Source organism: Mytilus edulis, chromosome 11, assembly GCF_963676685.1.
Source record: "Mytilus edulis chromosome 11, xbMytEdul2.2, whole genome shotgun sequence".
Lineage (NCBI taxonomy): Eukaryota > Metazoa > Mollusca > Bivalvia > Mytilida > Mytilidae > Mytilus > Mytilus edulis.
In genome coordinates, this window is record NC_092354.1 from 56,543,586 (window position 1) to 56,568,318 (window position 24,733).

Sequence of the window (24,733 nt, forward strand, 5' to 3'; positions counted from 1 at the left end):
TGCCAGATCACTATCCCTATGTCAAGCTTTCTGCAACAGAAGTCGCAAACTTCACAAAAAACGAAATCGTCATGAACACTAGTAATATGTAAGAAAAGCTAAAGATATACATGTATACGGACAAGGTCATTACAATGAACATCTATTTCTTGAGTGGGTGTACAATTTTTTTTAAGTTTAGTTGCAATAAACTACCCATTTTGTGAGTGGATGTATAACGTCGAAATAAGACAAGTTTGGTCAATTGGAATCAAGAGTGATTTTATAGTGGAGGACAGATGCTAATTAAAAATGTGTTGCAATCATGTGAATACCTACTGATACAAGAGGGTCTGGATGGGGGGGGGGGGGGGGGTCTATTATTCTGTAAACATTTAATTTTCACCCCTTTTTTCTCTAATCTTCAAAAAATTAGACCACCCATTTCTCTAATCTTCATTTTTTTGGCCCGTTATTCTCTAATCTTCATTTTTTAAGGGCATTATTCTTTAATCATTTAACCCCATCCAAACCCTCATACAACTATCACAGGTATTAGATTTCATACTATGTGGTATGGCTTCTACTCATTATTGAAGGCAGTACAGGGACAGATAGTTGTTCATTTCTGTGTCCTTTAGTCTGCGGTGGAGAGTTGTTGTGTCATTGGCAATCATACCACATCTTATTTTTATTTTCATGTTTGACTTCACATTCATTCAACATAAAGTTATGCAAAAAATGTTTTATTTTTGCAAAAATATATTTTAAACAAAAGGCCTCAAAATAAGTGCAGTGCAAAACAAAAATAAATAATATCAAAATTACAAAAACAGGACTTCTCCCTGAGTGAGTAACAAAAAAATCATAGCTCCCTGCTAGTTAATCGAACACTGCATTGCATTGGATAAGGTAACAAAAATTCTCCATTTCAAGAGTACAATTTGATTCTAATTACACATTTGGCAGTCAGTATCAAACATTAAATATGAATTAATGGTCACATTTCATACTTAAATCCAAGAAGTACTGATAACATATTCAGTAGAAATCTTTAATTTTAACACCAAGTTCTTAATTCAAACAGACTATAATAACACTTTGAAAATTAAAATTCTTTTTCTGTAACTTGTAACATTAAAATAAATGAGGTATTTCAGAGAACAAAAATTCTGAACGACATGATCAAGGAAAATCTCATATTCAATTCAATTCTCAATTTTATAAACAGAGTTATCTCTCTTAGTAATACAAACTTTTAAAGACATAACATACAAAAATTTAATTTTTCATTCTATAGAGTAAAACTTCATGTTAAACTACCCATTCTTATAAATAACTTAAAATGATCTCTACTCCTTTCTTGTTACATTGAAAAATAAAATTACTGAATTAAAAGAAAGCAACATTAATGTAATAAATCTATGTTTAAAGCTAAATTTCAGAAATTTTGCAATAAAATCTATAAATAAATGCAATAATTTCTTTGTAGCTTTTATAAAATTCTCTCTGCATTTTTGAAAATGCAACTTAACCTATATTCCTATATTTAAAATGTTCTTAACTATATAAAGAAAATTCTATGTTAAAAGAAGAATATTTGAGAACTATAGCAAATTTCAAATGACAGTGAAAGACAAAATAGAATAAAATGTCATTTAAAGAAAATCTAAAAAGTTCCAGCATTCAAAATTTCATGAGCCCCATACTTCGGGCCTAAAATCTCATTAGACTTGCAAAAGGATATGAACGTTATTTTGTATTCATTCATTGCATAGCCAGTTCCTTGAAATAAAAATACTTTTGAATACTGCATAGATAAATAAATATATAAAATATTGCATATGACAAAAGTTTGTTAAAATACTGACTGGGAAAATTTCAAGTCAACAGAAGGCAAAAATATATTTTGTTTTCAAACTTTGATCTATTGCTAATATTTCCATTTATCATGCCTAGTATCATAATAAATTTTATTAATTTTGTGAACTTTTTTGTCATATGCAAATTCTTTTTATTTAAATAGGATAAAATCTAGATTACAGAAAAGAGAAAATTAAAAAAAAACTATTAGAGTAACATTTTCAGATAATCACAGTAAAAGGTAAACACATGAAATAAAAGGCTTAAAGAACCTAGTCAAAAACCCTAAAAATGAAACAAGTCTAGATTTTATTAAAATGATACATGTCGCGTCATCATGAACCAATTGAAAAAAAAAAGGATTGATGTTTCAGGTTAAAATGGCAAGTTGAGTTTCTTTTCCTTATCAGGATAGCTAGTTTTGATTGGTTGAAAAAACTGGAGTCTCCAACTCTTAACCGCATCAATTGACAGTCAATTAATTCAATGATACAAAGAACCAATTGCATATTTTATTACTCTTAGTTTTTTTTTGGACAGTGAATTGACCAGAATATTTGAAAAATGAAACAGGCCCCTTGTGGTCTTTTTGAGCATTTATAAGGGCTCTTAACATGCCAAACAGTCCAGAAAAAGAATAATTCTTATGAAGGCCAACATTTGGCCCAATTAAGTTTAAATGGTCAATTGCAAATTTCCACAATGTTTTCAGAAATAAATAAAGTATTTAAAAAATCTAGACTTGTCCATATACAGCACATTCTAAATAAAATATTCAATTTGAATAAATTTGACATAAATTACATGTGCATTTTTTCTGAATTCCAGGGAGCGTCAAGAACAGCAAAAAACATACACCATTAAATGGTATTTTAAAAATCAAGTCAGGTCGTCTGATCAAAATATTCATATATTTATATACATACAAATATATCAAAAAAGAAAAATTGGTGCTCCGAGACCAAATTTGTTATAAAATACAAAACACAACACAACATTAACAATAAAAAAAACAGCACTTTTTTCAAAATTTTTATATATTTTTTTGTTTACTAACCCATTCTGAACGTTCACATCATAAACAGTTCAAACATATGTAGAAAAATCAGAAATCTTCATATGTACACATAAATGACAAAATATGGATCATCTCAAATATGCCACAATTATCAATAAACTAGTTTGTAATGTCAGCTGTTGGTACTCTGCTAGGTTTTTTTCTCAAGAGAACAAGTTATGTATCTGGTAAATATTTCTCGCATATTCTTAAAATTGCATCTTACACATACAATAAAATATGTACATCTCTTTAAATGAAGACAAATCTGACAAATAGCTATTTCTAAAACTCAAATTTTTCTTTCTTTAAAAATTTAACAGCTATATTTCCCTATAATTTCATACTTTAAAAACGTTTTTAGTACTTTCTTTAATAAAAAAATTTTGTTTAATGATCCACATTAAATTTTCTCTTGTTTTGTTACTATACTAAAACAAGAGCCATATATTCTGACCTTTGCAAAATTTAATAAAAATTTAATGTTCAACATTAAATTTTCCTACATTAATTAATAAAATTTAAATGAATTCAAATTTGAATTTAATCTTTCACTTAAAAATTTAATGATCGACATTAAATAGGCAAAGCAGGTATGATGTTTTAAAACTTAAATGTTCATTCATTAAACTTTTAGCTAAAATTTTCAATGCTTTTATGAATTTGAAATTAAAATAATTCTTACAGAAAGATATTTTAAAGTTCTTTAATCTGACAACAGAAAAAAATAGAAGACATATAAGGGTCCAATAAAATATCTTGAATTTTTTATACAATTTATTATTTATATAAAAATTTAAGTTGTTGAAATCTATCTTTCTGTAGTTTATTTACTTCTTCATAAAATGCATATAAAACCTCTTTTAACTGTATCAATTGTTGAGTATGAATCCAAATTTCTGAAAAGCACTATTGTACATTTTTAGCACTTTATAATACAAATATAGCACTTAATTCTTCATAGTTATTCCCATGTTCATTTGCTATCTGTAGGAAAATGTCTTTACATATCAATTCCATTTCTGAAATTAAATAAAAATAAAAACAAAATCAAATACATGGATAAGATGAATAAAAAGATATTCTACATACATTACAAGTTTCAAAGATGAACTAATCAATTAAGATTGGAGTCTAGTGCAACTGCCCTGCCCAATGTGGAGTTCGAAACAGATTCTTTCAGGGCAGGAGTATAATAAAGTATTAACATAAGTAAACAAGAAGAATAGAAACCCCAACATATTAGGACTACCCATAACATAGATTATCTAAGAGCAGGGTATAATAAAGTAATAACATAGGCACACAGGGAGAACAGAAACCCTCACATATCAGAACTTTACCTTACATAGATTCTTTCATAGATTGATTTTAACCATCACTTTCAACACTATCAGGGGTGTGGAAATATTTCTTGTGAGCACTTGTCCCCGGGTAAGTGAAACCTAAAATTTTACTTGTCCGGAAAAAAATTTACTTGCCCTGATGATCCCAATAAATATTGAAGTATTTCTTGTTAGCTAATATATGATTGTGCATCACAAACAAATGAAATCTATTTGTTTATATGTGTAAAAAATAAGGAAAGTAGGAAATGGGTTGACATCAATGGGACAGAAACCTAACAGCAAACCAACCAATAAAATGACATTAAAGGACAATTTTGCAGCAGTTTTTGAATAAAAGTTGTAGCCAGTAGGTACATATACTAAATTTGAGAACAGTGATTGAAGAAATGTAAACTAAATAATAGATAAACTATTGATTTTGTGGTGTTTCTCTCAACTGACACACTTTTTTTTTCTTGATTATTTATTGTCTTGATGGGCAATTAAAGCGTCCCTTTTATTTTCCACTTTGACAAAAATAATGTTGACCTTTCATCTATAAATAAAACAAAAACTTAATTTATTTTACAAAATATCCATAGATAGCCAGGGGCAATCTGATATCCACTAAGTCTGAAATTCTCGCTTCTGTTTTTTTTTTTTTTTAAATACTCTATGTCCTCCATTTGCATTTAAGGTTTTCTACTCGACTCATGACTCTTTTTGTCTTGCTTGCCCATCTTTTTATTAAGTATTTATCAATCTGAATCTCGATACAAACTTTAAAGAAATGACACTTCCGGTAAATGATGGATAAAACCTAATCAACGATCCCTGGCCAATGGACAAAGCCAATGCAATGTTACACGACTCGGGATCGCATACTTCGATCTATTATGGTATCATGCAATATTTATCGTCATGAACATTGATGTTTTTACTTGCTGAACATTGGTTTCTTTTACATAAATAAAACATATTTATACGTTTTGAAATTAATTTTATGTTTTTGTTGGATTTGAACTTTGTCTTGTATATTTTTTTACTTGTCCATGGGCAACCAAGACAAAAATAATTACTTGTCCGGTTGTTCAAATGTACGAGTCAGGCGAATCGGGCATAGCATTTCCACACCCCTGACTATTGTTCTATTTTGTGGCGGTCAGTTTTTAATTGTGGTGGAAGAGGGAATCAACAACCTTCGGTAGGAAAACTGAAAAATCCTTATCAAACAAATTGGAGTCTAGTGCAAGTGCCACATGTGGGAATTGAATCATTGATTCTTTCAGGACAGGGGTATAATAAAGTTATAATAAAGTAATGACAGTTTTACAGGGAGAATAGAAAGCTCGACATGTTTAAGACTTAACTTACATAGATGCTGTAGCAATGATATTTGATGTCTTTGTATTCCTGGTGACTGGCTTGTGGTGACGGAGACTATCCATAGTTATAACATAGGCCGACAGAGAATAGAAACCCCCACATATTAGGACTATAACTTACATAGATGCAGCAGCAATGATATTTGATGTCTTTGTATTCCTGGTGACTGGCGTGTGGTGACGGAGACCATCCAAAGTTATAACATAGGCCCACTGAGAATAGAAACCCCCACATATTAGGACTTTAACTTACATAGATGCAGCAGCAATGATATTTGTGGTCTTTGTATTCCTTGTGACTGGCTTGTGGTGACGGAGACCATCCAAAGTTATAACATAGGCCCATGGAGAATAGAAACCCCCCACATGTTTAAGACTTAACTTACATAGATGCAGCAGCAATGATATTTGATGTCTTTGTATTCCTGGTGACTGGCGTGTGGTGACGGAGACCATCCAAAGTTATAACATAGGCCCACAGAGAAAAGAAACCCCCACATATTAGGACTTTAACTTACATAGATGCTGCAGCAATGATATTTGATGTCTTTGTATTCCTGGTGACCGGCTTGTAGTGACGGAGACTATCCAAAGTTATAACATAGGCCCACAGAGAATAGAAACCCCCCATATTAGGACTTTAACTTACATAGATGCTGCAGCAATGATATTTGATGTCTTTGTATTCCTGGTGAACGGCTTGTGGTGACAGAGACTATCCAAAGTTATAACATAGGCCCAAGGAAAATAGAAACCCCCACATATTAGGACTATAACTTACATACATGCAGCAGCAATGATATTTGTGGTCTTTGTATTCCTGGTGACCGGCTTGTGGTGACGGAGACTATCCAAAGTAATAACATAGGCCCAAGGAGAATAGAAACCCCCCATATTACATGTATTAGGACTATAACTTACATAGATGCAGCTGCAATGATATTTGTTGTGGTGACGGAGACTATCCAAAGTTATAACATAGACCCACAGAGAATAGAAACCCCCACATGTTTAAGACTTAACTTACATAGATGCAGCAGCAATGATATTTGTGGTCTTTGTATTCCTGGTGACTGGCTTGTGGTGACGGAGACTATCCAAAGTTATAACATAGGCCCACAGAGAATAGAAACCCCCCATATTAGGACTATAACTTACATAGATGCAGCAGCAATGATATTTGATGTCTTTGTATTCCTGGTGACTGGCTTGTGGTGGCGGAGACTATCCAAAGTTATAACATAGGCCCACAGAAAATAGAAACCCCCCATATTAGGACTATAACTTACATAGATGCTTCAGCAATGATATTTGTGGTCTTTGTATTCCTGGTGACTGGCTTGTGGTGACGGAGACTATCTAAAGTTATAACATAGGCCCACAGAGAATAGAAACCCCCACATGTTTAAGACTTAACTTACATAGATGCAGCAGCAATGATATTTGATGTCTTTGTATTCCTGGTGACTGGCTTGTGGTGACGGAGACTATCTAAAGTTATAACATAGGCCCACTGAGAATAGAAACCCCCACATATTAGGACTATAACTTACATAGATGCAGCAGCAATGATATTTGTGGTCTTTGTATTCCTGGTGACTGGCTTGTGGTGATGGAGACTATCCAAAGTTATAACATAGGCCCACAGAGAATAGAAACCCCCCATATTAGGACTATAACTTACATAGATGCAGCAGCAATGATATTTGTGGTCTTTGTATTCCTGGTGACTGGCTTGTGGTGATGGAGACTATCCAAAGTTATAACATAGGCCCACAGAGAATAGAAACCCCCCATATTAGGACTATAACTTACATAGATGCAGTATCAATGATATTTGTGGTCTTTGTATTCCTGGTGACTGGCTTGTGGTGATGGAGACTATCCAAAGTTATAACATAGGCCCACAGAGAATAGAAACCCCCCATATTAGGACTATAACTTACATAGATGCAGTATCAATGATATTTGTGGTCTTTGTATTCCTGGTGACTGGCTTGTGGTGATGGAGACTATCCAAAGTTATAACATAGGCCCACGGAGAATAGAAACCCTCACATATTAGGACTATAACTTACATAGATGCAGCAGCAATGATATTTGATGTCTTTGTATTCCTGGTGACTGGCTTGTGGTGATGGAGACTATCCAAAGTTGTAACATAGGCCCTCAGAGAATAGAAACCCCCCATATTAGGACTATAACTTACATAGATGCAGCAGCAATGATATTTGATGTCTTTGTATTCCTGGTGACTGGCTTGTGGTGATGGAGACTATCCAAAGTTATAACATAGGCCCACAGAGAATAGAAACCCCCCATATTAGGACTATAACTTACATAGATGCAGCAGCAATGATATTTGATGTCTTTGTATTCCTGGTGACTGGCTTGTGGTGACGGAGACTATCCATAGTTATAACATAGGCCCACAGAGAATAGAAACCCCCCATATTAGGACTATAACTTACATAGATGCAGCTGCAATGATATTTGATGTCTTTGTATTCCTGGTGACTGGCTTGTGGTGACGGAGACTATCCATAGTTATAACATAGGCCCACAGAGAATAGAAACCCCAACATATTAGGACTATAACTTACATAGATGCAGCAGCAATGATATTTGATGTCTTTGTATTCCTGGTGACTGGCTTGTGGTGATGGAGACTATCCAAAGTTATAACATAGGCCCACAGAGAATAGAAACCCCCCATATTAGGACTATAACTTACATAGATGCAGCAGCAATGATATTTGATGTCTTTGTATTCCTGGTGACTGGCTTGTGGTGACGGAGACTATCCATAGTTATAACATAGGCCCACAGAGAATAGAAACCCCCCATATTAGGACTATAACTTACATAGATGCAGCTGCAATGATATTTGATGTCTTTGTATTCCTGGTGACTGGCTTGTGGTGACGGAGACTATCCATAGTTATAACATAGGCCCACAGAGAATAGAAACCCCAACATATTAGGACTATAACTTACATAGATGCAGCAGCAATGATATTTGATGTCTTTGTATTCCTGGTGACTGGCTTGTGGTGATGGAGACTATCCAAAGTTATAACATAGGCCCACAGAGAATAGAAACCCCCCATATTAGGACTATAACTTACATAGATGCAGCAGCAATGATATTTGATGTCTTTGTATTCCTGGTGACTGGCTTGTGGTGACGGAGACTATCTAAAGTTATAACATAGGCCCACAGAGAATAGAAACCCCCACATATTAGGACTTTAACTTACATAGATGCAGCAGCAATGATATTTGATGTCTTTGTATTCCTGGTGACTGGCTTGTGGTGACGGAGACCATCCAAAGTTATAACATAGGCCCACAGAGAATAGAAACCCCCACATATTAGGACTTTAACTTACATAGATGCAGCAGCAATGATATTTGATGTCTTTGTATTCCTGGTGACTGGCTTGTGGTGACGGAGACCATCCAAAGTTATAACATAGGCCCATGGAGAATAGAAACCCCCCACATGTTTAAGACTTAACTTACATAGATGCAGCAGCAATGATATTTGATGTCTTTGTATTCCTGGTGACTGGCTTGTGGTGACGGAGACTATCCAAAGTTATAACATAGGCCCACAGAAAATAGAAACCCCCCACATATTAGGACTATAACTTACATAGATGCAGCAGCAATGATATTTGATGTCTTTCAGGGTTCATACACCTTTTTAGTTCCATTTTTCCATGACTTTTCCATGACTTTTCAAGGATGTTTTATGAAATTTCCATACCCCAAAACTATAGACCAAAAACTCATCCCTAATGCTATAAACATGCTTTTCTGTCCTTTCCATGCAACTAAATAAACAATCTTTTTAACATCCAATAATGACACAATTGCACTGAAACACAATGAGAAATACCAACATATTTATGAATGACAATACTGAGTTAAGTTTGCTAACAATGATGTAGACCTACTTGTTATCAAAGATTCTATGAAGGAGTATGACCTACACACTCTTTAAATGTCCCCTTTGGATATGTTCTGCCTCTTTTTACAGTATAAAAGAATATATACAAATTTTGAAATATTTTAATAAACAAAGTATTAGAAAAGGTTAGTTGGCATAATCCTCTTGACTGGTTGGACTTTCATCAAACAGATAATACATTGTAGACAAAAAACTATCACATTCCTACTTAGAGGCATCATTACCATTTCAGAAGTGACATCTGTCTATTATCCAGAAACATATTCTTAAATACCGAGACGATATCCTCACAGCTTTTGTATGAAAAATTGCTCTTTACTATAAGTAGGACTCTTATCATTTCAACTCCTCTATCCATACGTATATACATAAAGGCAACAGAAGTATACCGCTGTTCAAAACTCATAAATCCATGGACAAAAAACAAAATCGGGGTAACAAACTAAAACCGAGGGAAACGCATTAAATATAAGAGGAGAACAACGACACAACACTAAAATGTAACACACACAGAAACGGACCAAGCATCAGACAATATCCCACGATAATAACAAATATAACATCAAAACCAAATACATGAATTTGGGATAGACAAGTACCGTGACACGTCTTATCGCAATGTGAAATTACACTCAAAAATATACATTAACATTAAAAGTGTTTTTCAACGGCTGTTTGGTAGCAATAACTTCGTTTTCGAATATTCCGATAGCTGGTTTCTTATTTCAATACTGTTAAAGCAAATTGCACTATAAAGGGAACCAGATGCGGTTGCATATTTTTATAAACAATTTTGAAGAAACGAATTTTAAATTCTCATTTTACACTTACCACAACTGGGGCCTTGTTTCTAGCATTCGAAAAAAAACCAGTTTCGACAAAAACTACGGGGATCATTTAATTTGAGATGTTTGATGACATGCAATAAAGATTAGTGCAAATAATCCTTTTCCATGACTATTCAAGGACTTGTCACTAAAATATAGCTTTCCATGACTTTTAAAGGCCTTTCCACCCCTAAATAAAAATCCATGACTTTTCCAGGATTCCATGCCCCGTACGAACCCTGGTCTTTGTATTCCTGGTGACTGGCTTGTGGTGATGGAGACTATCCAAAGTTATAACATAGGCCCACAGAGAATAGAAACCCCCCATATTAGGACTATAACTTACATAGATGCAGCAGCAATGATATTTGATGTCTTTGTATTCCTGGTGACTGGCTTGTGGTGACGGAGACTATCTAAAGCATGCTGCCAATACCAACAGGTCCTACAGAAATACTTAAAGCAAACCATTTCACGACAAAAGTACGGTCCTTGTTGTATTCCACATGAGCTACACATAGAGTCTTCTAAGTATGGGTCAATTTGAATCTGAAATTCATAATGTATAAAACTAATTTCTTACTTGATAAAATATCATATAAAAATAACGGATTTTGTTAACATAAGTAGTTCAGCAGTTGTCCTTGGTTCAAGTCGGTCACATTTGTTTTCGTAACTTGTATTGCTATAAATTAGGACGATAATCTACTGGTTTGAATTGTTTTGGTTTCCATTTTAAAGCCTTTTATAGCCAGCTATTTGGAATCGTGAAAAAGTCTTTTTTTTGTTCTTCAAGGTAGTACAGAGACCTTTAATTGCTCAAATCAACCTGGTCTAAACTCATTGGCAATCATACCATTACATCAGATTTTTATTCAGGGAATAATTCAAAAATATTTGCATACAAGACCACAATATAGAGCATAGCACGTCAGTCTGTTCTCCATACTATGCATATTAAACAGTATCTAAAACAATCTCTAACCCTAAAACAGGGTCCACGTTAAGTGTCTGATTTATTCTTAAGTTTATATTTACCCTCTAAGTAGATTTTTTTAGTTTTAATGCCCTACCTGGAAAGTACAGGGTCCTCTTGAATTATACAAAGTCAAATTATACAAAGTCCAAGAGATACTGTAAACCAACTTATTTTCGCGGATACTTTATTTCGTGTATTGCCATTTAAAGTCCACTTCGCGGCTACTTAATTTCGCGAATTTCTAATTTATATGATGTAGTTCAGTAAGGAAAGATCCAAGTGTAACATATTCGCGACGATTTATATTCGCGTTATTTATCTACTCGCGAAAGTCGCGAAAATAAGTTGGTTTACAGTATTCTTTTGGAATTTTATATTTACCTTTTTTGTGAACTTTGGAGTTTTGATTTCTACAAAGGCAGCTTGAACAGCTTTCATATAACTCTTTTTACTGTTAAATGTTACACGTCCACTACCGATTGGATACTTATGTTTATCAGTGTCGATGCCACCATACACTACATTGCCAAAGAGATCATTCATGATACATCCTAGTGCCTCTGCATTCATCATTCCATGTAGTGCTCCAACAAATACGGTCTTGTTAGAGTCAAGACGCTGGGATGGTTGGCGGACGTAATTGCTATCACTAAGAACCCAAGGAATCACTTGGACCTGTAAAAACATATACAGTATTAATTCAATGTCTTATGATCTTGGCAATTAGTTTATTAAATTTATTTGGTGGGGAACCAAATTTTTTGAGTTCTATGGGTGTAGCTGACCCATGAATTTAAATATTGAGTTTTGTATATATATAATAAATAGAGGCTTTCGAGAGCCTGTGTCGCTCACCTTGGTCTATGTGCATATTTAACAAAGGACAAGAATGGAATTCATGACAAAATTCTGTTAATGGTGATAATGACTCGTTTTTAAATCTTACTATACTGAAAATTCTTACTATTTACTATTATCTCTATCTACAATGACTTTGGCCTAAAAGTTTCAGAGGAAAAGATTTTTGTATAAATTTGCATAAATTTATGAAAAATTGTGAAAATTGACTATAAAGCGCAATAACTCTAAATAGAATCTGACAATGCAAGAGATAATCTACTTTCTGTTTCAAATGAACTTTCATAATACTCTGGTTTTATCCTGATTCACAACTTCAAAAATTTGATAGCTGAAATTTCATTGGCTGATGTAATATTCACTAGAATAGAAAGCAGAATCAAGTGCTGTCAGATTCTTGAAACAAGGGTAGACTCTTGAGGCCATTAAAAGGAATACATTTAATTTGTTTGCCACAACCCCACCTACCCAGAAAATAGCAACTTCTCAAAATTTTGTATTGTCCTGACGAGATTTTTTAACAAGAGGCTGTCACAACGACAGCAAACCGGATTTATTAACATTTATTTGTGTCCTGGCAATATCACAAGAACCATAACTGATGAATGCTGAAAGTGAAAATCGTCAATATCAAATTTGACCTCCATTTTGTCATCAGTAACAATATATTAAAATTTGGGAAGCTTTGGTAGAACAGTTCATGCGTAAATGCACGGACACGACTGGAAACTCCATTTTTCAATCTTTCAAGAACCATAACTCCTGAACCGTAAAAGTCAAAATCGTCATTATTGAACTTGACCTCCATTTTGTCATCAGTAACAACATATTAAAATTTAGGAAGCTTCGGTAAAACAGTTCATGCGTAAATGCACGGACACGACTGGAAACTCCATTTTTCAATCTTTCAAGAACCATAACTCCTGAACGGTAAAAGTCAAAATCGCCATTATTCATCTTGACCTTCATTTAGTTGTCAGTAATAACATATTAAAATTTTAAAAGCTTTGGTTGAACGGTTCATGAGTTAATGCACGGACAACATTTGATTGCCGCCTGCCCGCCCGCCGTACATCCCCAAGTCAATAACCGACATTTTTGTCACAAAAATCCGGTTAAAAATCAAATATGCATCTGACATTTCAATTTCCCTTTGACAAAAAAAAAAAGAAAATGCATACCTACCTACCCAGTACTCACTGTCTCTACCTTTAGGTAGGGTTGGGAAAACCAAAATATTTTGCAATTGAGGCCTGATCAATATTTCAATCAAATTGAAATTAAAGGCAAGAGTTCTCAAAACCGGTTTTTTCTGATGGTTCTTAATAAAAAATTGCTGGTCCTCACTATTTCAAAAGTAAAATGACAAATTTGTGTCGGTCCTAACCGTCACATTTTGAGAACTCTACAAGTTCTTAAAAATCCCATATAACAAAAGAAATATAAAACTATAACTATGAAAAGATATATCATGCAGTAAAATTAACTAAAACAAGGTACTACTACTACTACTAACTACTCTATATAAAGCTAAAAAGTACTAATCTATATATAATACAAGATAAACTGATAAATAAAAACTATACTACAGATTCCACCACAATTATTTGATATCAGGATTTCCAGATGGCAAAAGGGAGATAACTCAACATTATTTTGGGAAAAACCATCTGGATAGCCCGACTATTCAGCATTTATCAAGTGTGCTGTCAGATTTTTTCCAACCTACAATTTGGGATACTTAAATGTTCCTATACAAATTCAAAATTAGGGTTGAATTTAACTTAACAAGATCTTGTCTAACCATCACTCTGTATGAATATGTTTCTTAATGAATTCTGGTGTAACTTGCAAGTGCTATTCAAGATACCACATGAAATATGGAGTTCAACTTGCTGTAAATTTGAATGTTAATGCATTTGCTTTTTTTAGCACAGGGGTTAAATTCATGCACTGAACCATCCGATAGCCCTATAGACTATTATTGTTTCTTTTTATAAGCTATTCATGCATTTTACATTTTTACATTTTCAGGAAACAAGCGAAAATAACAAAGCCCATTCAAAATGTTTAAGCCAACAATATTCTAAATTTTCTTATTAATTATAGGAAGCTTTCCCTGTTGTCTGTAGGATTCGGTGTCCAAGTGGTTAAAGAAGTTAACATATTCTATCATTAGCCGTCAACACTGAGGTTGTGAGTGTGAACCCTGCTCCAGCCTCCAATCTGTAAATAACTGGGAAATAATTTTTTTTAAATCTAATTGGAACTTAGTGCTTACCGGCTATTGAAAATGCATACTAATTTCAATGAATTACGCTCAGCGTTTACATAACTGGAAGTGTTGCTCTCCACCTATTTCTCGTTTAGCACCTGGCACTGATGACTTAATTAGTTTTCTAAAGCAGTTAGTTAAAATTTCTGACCAGTTCCACAAATTCCAATTGAATCAGAATTTTGAATGAATTAGCTGCAATAGGTAGAGAGCAACACTTACAGTCAAGTCACAGTAAGTAAGCCATATCTAACCTAACAGCACACTTTTTACTTTTTTATACAACAAATTCTACTCTACAAGGGACTATTCTTACCGTTTTCCATTTCAAAGATGTCTAAAATTCAAAAACTAAATAAAAATCATGCAATACCACACCGTTCTTTCACACAAATATAAATACATACTTGATGTTATATCTTTATCATGAATTCTTCGGAAAGCATATATTTTTTTTTAATTCTAACTAATTCATGCAATTTAGAAATACATTTTTTTCTGAATTTCATTTCTAAACTACAACTAAGTATTACCTTAAAAAGAATTCGCTGTGAAACAATGAATTTCAAAAATTATTTATTTTTTAATATAAATTTTAAGGATCAACTCATCATAGATACCAGGATTAAATGTCATATTTACACCAGATGCGCGTTTCGTCTACAAAAGACTCATCAGTGACGCTCAAATCAAAAAAAGTTATAAAGGCCAAATAAAGTACGAAGTTGAAGAGCATTGAGGACCGAAAATTCCTAATGGTTTTGCCAAATACAACTAAGGTAATCCATTCCTATGGTCCTATTTTGCATGGTTCATTTTTATTTCATTTGTATTTGGTAGTATTTGCATGATGCTGCATTAATTTTTATGTGATAGTCGGTAAAAGAGCTCACCAGAGCTCATGTTTTGCTTGTTATTATGTATATATATGCCGACTCTAAATAAAATTTACTTACTTACTTACTTACTAGGTAGAAAAACCTTTTTTGTTAACAGGTAATTTATAATTATGAACATAGAGGGATATTCTTTTTTTTTCCTTCTAGTTTTCCATATACAACACATTGATTGAAAAAAAGTCCATGCATTGGGATTTAATACTTAAATCAACTATGAAATCTGTAAAATCAGGATATTAGAAAATAAAAAAAATCATATGTGTAAAATCAGATTATATCTAAATTTCAAAATCATGCTAACTCTGTATCATGATTTGTTTTGCATGATTTGATACAAGAGCACTTGAATAGTAACATTTTCAAACTTTTTTTTTTAACATATTAAAAATAAAACTCTGCCAATCAAATGAACAACAAGAATTAAAGGAATGCAAAGCTTTTTAAAAATACTAAAAACATGCTACAGAAAATATAATCAAATGATTATTAATTCAATTATGTCCTGTCAAAATAATATAATTTATCTTTATAGTGAATGCACTTTGTAAATCACGTGTGATTTGCAAGTCACGCCTCTTTTGGGGAGAAATTGAATACGCATTAAATACTGCTACTGTTTACATAGTAGTTGCCATGGATGCAAAGTAATTTTTTTTTAATTAAGACTTGATTGGAGAATTAAATGGATATAAATAAAAATGTCTATTTATTTAACTTATTTTTCAGGAGGACTGCAAAGGTGTTGAGTCAAATTTAGTGTAAAAATTCAGTGCAAACCTGCAATGTTTATAAATGGAGGGCAGTAAAACTTGAAAATATGCCGACCAGCTATATGTTTTTATTAGTGCAAAAAAAAGTAGTGCATGTCTCCTTTCCAGGGAAATATAACATTCTCCTCAAAACTTCCTGAATGGAGAGTGACTGCATATGCAATTTAGGCAGTTCCTATGGAAAATTGCATTGCTGGTTTTACACAAGTGCAACCTATAGTGAATGAATGAAATTTTATGTGTTTAAAGAATGTATGAAATCTAATGGAACATGCAATATTAGGCAGGTGTAGTTAAGTATGTGACAAGCATTGGTGATTTATATATAGTTTGATGATCTGTATATGCTATTGTGTAATATGTTCAAATGTCCATGCTGACTTTGTAAGTGAGGATAAGTTATCTCCCTTTAAAAGAATGGAAAATGTATCCTAGTGTCCTAATTTAGATTTTTTTTCAACCAGGTGTGATTTATTAATTTACAAATGGTTCAGAAAGGATCCATTGGACCCTTTCTTGTCCCTGCCTTTGCTGCTGACAGGGTAAAAGTAATATGATGCTGACTGCCAAATATTCAGATATGTATTAGCAAAATATGAAACATTAATAAAAAATATAAGTTCATAATATTTCAGATGCTGTTTCATAATCTTGAGGAAGCTTTAGTCCAGAGTCTGTAACATTCCCTGGAGATTTGACAAAGTTATTGAAGCAGAATCTCAGACTGTGACCATCTTTATATCTTAAAATTTCTAAATATAATTTCCATCCAGTTATTTAAAACAGAGCTAGGTCAAAAAGGGAGCACGACTAGTTCAGGAACAATGCATTAATCTAAAGACAAAGTGCAATATGATTTATTTTTACGTATGAAAACCCCCAACATTACCTCTTTAGCTCTCATCCTCCGACTTGATATCTTGTAATAATAGTCTCCGCTACTAAAGTCATGAGTACAATCTTGTAATAATCCTCTTACACCTTTCTCTGACTCAAATAATAAATATACATAACCTGTAAAAAAAATATTAGTCATTTAAAAAACATCTCATATCATCCTCCCACCAAATCATGACATACAAGACAAGAACGTATGCCTTGCCAACAGTCACCTTATGAACTTAAATGTAGAACATTTAAATTCAGAAAAGTGTTATCAAAACAGAGATGAACAGATGCACCACTCACACTAACATTTTCTATGTTCAGTGGACCATGAAATTTGGGTAAAAAACTAAATTAGCATTAAAATTAGAAAGATCATATGATAGGGAACATGTGTACTCATTTTCAAGTTGATTGAACTTCAACTTCATCAAAAACTACCTTGAACAACTTTAACCTGAATCTATATTATCATAGAAGGGGCATACACATATACATTCAATGGAGTACAACACAAGGACACTTGGTCTCATATACTGCACATAAATGATACTTTTTTCCATTTTCCATTTTATTTTGCATTTGCAAACAAACTTTTAAACAGTCAATAGTAGTATTCTTTATGATATGGACCTACTGCTGTTGATAATGTTAACAAAATAAACCTGAAAAAATAAAACTTGCATCTAGATTAACTAAATTTTTACAAAATTTGAAAATTTAGGTTGCAAATAACAGTGCTAATTAAACATATCCTATACGAAGAAGAAATATTCATGCATGTCAAATTTAAATGTTATCCTTAGTAATTTCCTGAATAATTATTTTAAAATTCCCTATCAATATTATATTACCATCTTTTCCTGGCCATTCAATCTTAAAAGCTCCAAATTTTCCAAAGGATGTCTGTAGACCAGCTGTAAATAATGTAAAGTCATAAGTAACAAATAAAATGCCTTTGTTTTACATCTTCGTAAAAATTCTGAAGATTTGAACTACTGCAAATAATAGATGTGTTTATGAGATATATCTAATTATAAAATCTACCTTGTATGACCTGACAAATTGTTAAAGATAGAATTATGTGGACCTAGAGTAACACAGGAATTTCAATATTCATTGAAGTACTGATTTTATATATACTTGTATGCAGATTTTTCAAAACCATGAAATCAAATATTCATGAAAATGCAATGGTTCCTATATTCAGAAAAACTGGCATGAAAAATAAATGAATCCATAGATGTTTTTATATTTACAGATGACATTTCACAGTGAAATTACTAACATTGATTTGTTTTGTTTTGGTTTGCTGTCTTATTGAAGAATAACCCGTACTTTTTTTTACATATGGACTTATGAGAGTGGGCTGCTTTCTCACCCAAGTTTAACATCTTCATCCACAAATATAAACTGTTGCAATTCAAAATTTGACAAACCAAGGGAACTTGCCCTTTTTTAAAGCGGGGGTATAATAATTTAAAAATAAGCAGATTGCCAACAAGACAACTATCCATCACAAAGTTCAAATGAAGTGGATGTTAGCAATTGTATGCAACTTCGAGGCCTTCAATCAACCAATCAATCCATCCTTTTCATCCTCTATATTCATGTACATACATGATGTCTGTTTTTGTTTTTTTTTGTTTTTCAGTTATTTGGGTGGGGGGGATATCCAAAACCACTTCTATACCCCATATTAAATAATATGTATACATACATTCTGTGATGTCCCAGGGTACTCCACCTAGGAAAACTTTACAAGAGTAGGTTGGGTTCTTGTGATTTCTTGGAGGTAGCTGTCCACTCCACGTACAACTGGCTTCACACATTGCTGAAAGTGAAATATATCGACAGTGTTACTATAGTAAATTACAAACATTGACAAATATGGACAAACATGTCAAATATCAATTTCCTCTCTTGATATTTATTATTCTGAAATATATGAATAAAACATAAAAGTACTGAACCTTCAAACTGAAAAATTATAAAGTTGCTAAACATGGTAAAACATCTAATGAAATAGAATTCTAAGAATCTGTTGGATAAAACAAGTCTTTTTTTTTCTTCTCTAAATTGTCATAAAAATATTTAACCCAGTGATTAAAAAGTTAAAGTTTGATACTATACCATTGTTCCTGGAATTATGGTATTGAATTTTTATCAACTTCTTCAGATATTGAGGTTTATCAGGGGGTCTTGATGTTCACAGAAAACCAAAAATGGAGAAGGGCAAAAAATCAAGGACGAAAGATGATGAAATAAAGGGCTGCGCTTTAGCGCATGATACGCCCGTTGCTCTTTTAACTTGTCTTTTATGCTTTAAATGAATTTATATGATCAACTAGAAATATATATACAAATCAAAAGGGATGTTACATAATATATTCACCAAAGTTTCATAAAATCCCCCTTTTTTAAGTATAAAAATTCATTACTTAAGAAAACGTAAAATCTAAAATTTATAAAAATGGAAAGGGAGCTTATGTCAATAGATATAATCAATTTATTAAAGTTATATAAAATTTTGTGAAAGTGTTAGTTATTGTCCCAAAATTGGAAAATCCCCCCTTTTTTAAGCATAAAAATTAATAACACGGAAATATAAATCTGAAATTTATAAAAAATTAATAGGGAGCTTACATCAATAGATATAAACAATTCACCAAAGTTTCATGGACATTGGTGAAAGCCTTTTTGAGTTATTCTCCGAAGTGTTGAAAATCCCCCTTTTTTTATGAATAAAGCCCCATAAATCCAAAACTTAAAATTTATAAAAATTGAAAGGGAGCTTACATCAATAGATATAAACAATTCACCAAAGTTTCATGGATATTGGTGAAAGCCTTTTTTAGTTATTGTCCAAAGTGTTGAAAATCCCCCTTTCTTTATGAATAAAGCTCCATAAATCCAAAACTTAAAATCTGAAATTTATAAAAATTGAAAGGGAGCTTACATCAATAGATATAAACAATTCACCAAATTTCATGGACATTGGTGAAAGCCTTTTTGAATTATTGTCCGAAGTGTTGAAAATCCCCCTTTTTTATGAATAAAGCCCCATAAATCCAAAACTTAAAATCTTAAATTAAAAAAAAACGAAAGGGAGCTTACGTCAATAGATATAAACAATTCACTAAAGTTTCATGGAAATTGGTGAAAGCGTTTTTGAGTTATTGTCCGAAGTGTGGACGACGGACGGACAGACAGACAATGGTATACCATAATACGTCCCGTCTAAAAGACGACGGGCGTATAAAAAACCAACCTTAAAAATAAAGGAATAAAGACCACCACCCCCTTTCCAATAGGACCCTGCTATTTAATCACTGACCTGCTGCATTCCTATGTAACCTTGCTGCTCTATCAATAGCATATGGATCCACATTTGCCATTAAGAAAGGATTAATAACGGAGTAACCTCTTGATGTTTGTACCATCTGACTGGCTCCAGTTCCCTCCCTTTGTTGTTGTAAGGCTTGTAACTGTTGTTGGGTTGACAATGCCTGTTGTTGCTGCTGGGCCTGAAATAATTGTGCCGCCACATCTGCGTGCGTTTGCTGGGGTTGGATTTGCTGTTGTTGCTGCTGCTGCTGTTGTTGTTTAGTTCTGTTTCCCATATTTAATGAGTGCTAAAAATGAAATGATTGATAGAATGACGACAGATTAACATCCAGTATCAAATTTTAAAGGCATGTTTAAAACGTGTCAGAAATAATCCTTCTTACTGGACTAAAAACTGTATTGGGAAGAGATCTATCTAGCACACTCCTGGACTCCCTACCAGTTCACGGATTCTGAATCTGATGCATTCTGGGTTAATACCATCAAATGTATACACCAATACTTTATCAATGTTCTTAACACTGGAAAGTCAACAAATGCTACAATGTTATTTTCTTTTAAGCAAAGAGCAATGAAATTGCCCAAAGTCCCTTAAATTCTGAAACAGCAAACTACCAGACCACAGAGACAATGACTAAATTTTGAAATGAACTAGATATCATTGAGATGGGAGCCATCTCTGTGAGCCCCGCTGTGAATAATGTGCATTAAAAAATTGTATCTTTACCATAGGACATGGGTTTGTCAACTGAAATCAATGTTTTTGACCTTGACCTTTGACCTAGGAAGTTGTAAATAAATTATGACACACCCTTTGGTGTTGGTTTATAAACATGTCAAGTATATACTTTGAAATGATAATGGTTCTCAAGATATAGAGCGGACACGATCTTTACCATAGGACACGGGGTTGTCAACTGAAACCAAAGTTTTTGACCTTGACCTTTGATCTAGGAAGTTGCACATAAATTATGACACACCCTTTGGTGTTGGTTTATATACATGTCAAGTATAAACTTTGAAATGATAACGGTTCTCAAGATGTAGAGCGGACACGATCTTTACCATAGGACATGGGGTTGTCAACTGAAACCAGTTTTTGACCTTGACCTTTGACCTAGGAAGTTGTACATAAATTATGACATACCCTCTGATATTGGTTTATATACATTTCACGTATAAACTTTAAAATGATAACGGTTCTCAAGATATAGAGCGGACACAATCTTTACCATAGGACATGAGGTTGTCAACTGAAACCAAAGTTTTTGACCTTACACTTTGCCCTAGGCAGTCATTCATAAATTATGACACACCCTCTGGTGTTGGTTCATATACATGTCAAGTATAAACTTTGAAATCATAACGGTTCTCAAGATATAGAGCGGACACGATCTTCACCACAGGACACAGGGTTGTCAACTGAAACCAAAGTTTTTGACCTTGAACTTTGCCCTAGGCAGTTGTACATACATCATGACACGCCCTCTGGTGGTGGTAATAAACATGTAAAGTATAAAGTATGAAATCATAATGGTTCTCTAGATATGGAGCGGACACAAAGTTATTACAAAGTGTTACGGACGGACGGACGGACAGACTGATCACTATAAGGCTTCCCGCCTTTGGTGGGGCCCTAATGAATAAAACACTGTCTGGGTGTATTTTTGCTTATGGAATTCATATCCATTCTGTAAAATTTTTTATTTTGTTTCCTTTAAATATTTCTTTTTTTAACGGAAGAAATTTACAATAACAAACTTGCTCAGCCTAGTTTTCATATACAGTGTATAAAAGAATTATATTTGTGTTTTCAACAATTTTAGCTGATATCTTTATATAACACTTCCTGCTTAAAGAATTCTTAAGAGTGGCTGCATGTGGTGTTGAAAATACAGTTTAAAACAACTCTCAAAATGTGCCAGTTTAATTTAAAAACATGGCAGGAAAATACCTACCTGCATAACCATCCTATTTTGAAGTTACCCTTAACCCGAGTTAGAAATGGTGTCTTTTGTTGCTGCGTTTCTGATAATCGAGAAAAATCTAGATAACTTTCCTCAGACATGTTAGATGGATAACAAGTTCTGGAGTTATCTCCCTTTAATTGTTAATTTCTAGTAAACATTTCAAAAAATTATCTCTTTAAATAAAACAGGAAAAGGAAACTAACGCCTTGTTTACACATACATTTAATTTCGAATTAAATTCGAATCGAATTCCCTAATCTCGTTCACACACTCTTCTTTAATTAGTTCAAATTGATTCGAATTGGCTTCAATTAAAAACGAGTTTTTGTTCATGCGAATTAAAAGTTAACATCAAAGACAGTAAAGTGAATTTGATGCGCATTGCACTTAGAATTAGAATTGATGTTAGAATGTAAAACGTTTCGAATGCGATATAAACAAATTTGAATTAGTTAATGTGAATAGAATTCAAATTGCGTGTGAACTCAGCATAAAGTTATATTCGTGCAACATTACAAATTCTGACCTTAAATCAACATAAACTTTAGCAGCTTTTGTTTTGTCAAGTTTTCACCACTGACTAATTCTTAGATGGCACTTGGGAGTGTTCTTACCATCATATCAATAAGTGCTGCTTCTGAACCTTCACTGCTAATTCCACTAGTGTCGGAGTCAGCTGGTGATGTACTTCTACGACTTCCCGATATCAAATTAGAATACAGTATCTTCTCTACAGGAGACAGGGTATCATTCATTGTACTGTTGGGGGAGGACGTCCCATAATCACTGAAATGTAAAACAAGACATTAGGAGAGGACGTCCCATAATCACTGAAATTTAAACAAGACATTAGGCGAGGACGCCCCATAATCACTGAAATGTAAACAAGACATTAGGAGAGGACGTCCCATAATCACTGAAATTTAAACAAGACATTAGGAGAGGACGTCCCATAATCACTGAAATGTAAAACAAGACATTAGGAGAGGACGTCCCATAATCACTGAAATGTAAATCAAGACATTAGGTGAGGACTTCCCATAATCACTGAAATGTAAACAAGACATTAGGTGAGGACGTCCCATAATCACTGAAATGTAAAACAAGACATTAGGTGAGGACATCCCATAATCACTGAAATGTAAAACAAGACATTAGGAGAGGACATCCCATAATCACTGAAATGTAAAACAAGACATTAGGAGAGGACGTCCCATAATCACTGAAATTTAAACAAGACATTAGGTGAGGACGTCCCATAATAACTGAAATTTAAAACAAGACATTAGGAGAGGACGTCCCATAATCACTGAAATTTAAAACAAGACATTAGGAGAGGATGTCCCATAATCACTGAAATTTAAACAAGACATTAGGCGAGGACGCCCCATAATCACTGAAATGTAAACAAGACATTAGGAGAGGACGTCCCATAATCACTGAAATTTAAACAAGACATTAGGAGAGGACGTCCCATAATCACTGAAATGTAAAACAAGACATTAGGAGAGGACGTCCCATAATCACTGAAATGTAAATCAAGACATTAGGTGAGGACTTCCCATAATCACTGAAATGTAAACAAGACATTAGGTGAGGACGTCCCATAATCACTGAAATGTAAAACAAGACATTAGGTGAGGACATCCCATAATCACTGAAATGTAAAACAAGACATTAGGAGAGGACATCCCATAATCACTGAAATGTAAAACAAGACATTAGGAGAGGACGTCCCATAATCACTGAAATTTAAAACAAGACATTAGGAGAGGATGTCCCATAATAACTGAAATTTAAAACAAGACATTAGGAGAGGATGTCCCATAATCACTGAAATTTAAAACAAGACATTAGGAGAGGATGTCCCATAATCACTGAAATTTAAAACAAGACATTAGGAGAGGATGTCCCATAATCACTGAAATTTTAAACAAGATATTAGGAGAGGATGTCCCATAATCACTGAAATTTAAAACAAGACATTAGGAGAGGATGTCCCATAATCACTGAAATGTAAACAAGACATTAGGAGAGGACGTCCCATAATCACTGAAATGTAAACAAGACATTAGGCGAGGACGTCCCATAATCACTGAAATGTAAACAAGAAGTTATTTAATGAACATGAGAAGCCATTTATGTAATGTAAACTCGCGAAATTTAACATTCTCTTGACTGGTATTTTTCACAAATACCCCTCCTTAACATGATATATCTGTTTTACATTGTATTAAGGGGGTTCGCGGGTCTAAATCATTTATATAGGATTTCTCTATATTTTTCTATAAATGAACTTTGTCTTATAGTTTATAGAAAAATTAAATAAAAAAG

General features: G+C 33.3%; 1 protein-coding gene across 1 annotated transcript in view; it reads right to left on the reverse strand.

Annotated features, from left to right (window-relative positions):
* Nucleotides 1-709: 709 nt before the first annotated feature.
* The window catches only part of LOC139495859 (cytoplasmic polyadenylation element-binding protein-like), a gene marked incomplete in the record, with an annotated part of 24,909 nt that continues 885 nt past the window's right edge, over nt 710-24,733 (reverse strand). The window contains 9 exon segments of the mRNA XM_071284264.1: nt 710-3,921; nt 10,762-10,964; nt 11,776-12,069; nt 14,844-14,864; nt 17,086-17,210; nt 17,936-17,998; nt 18,802-18,915; nt 20,419-20,716; nt 23,014-23,185. Of these exon segments, the coding sequence (XP_071140365.1) occupies nt 3,903-3,921; nt 10,762-10,964; nt 11,776-12,069; nt 14,844-14,864; nt 17,086-17,210; nt 17,936-17,998; nt 18,802-18,915; nt 20,419-20,716; nt 23,014-23,185 (1,309 nt within the window).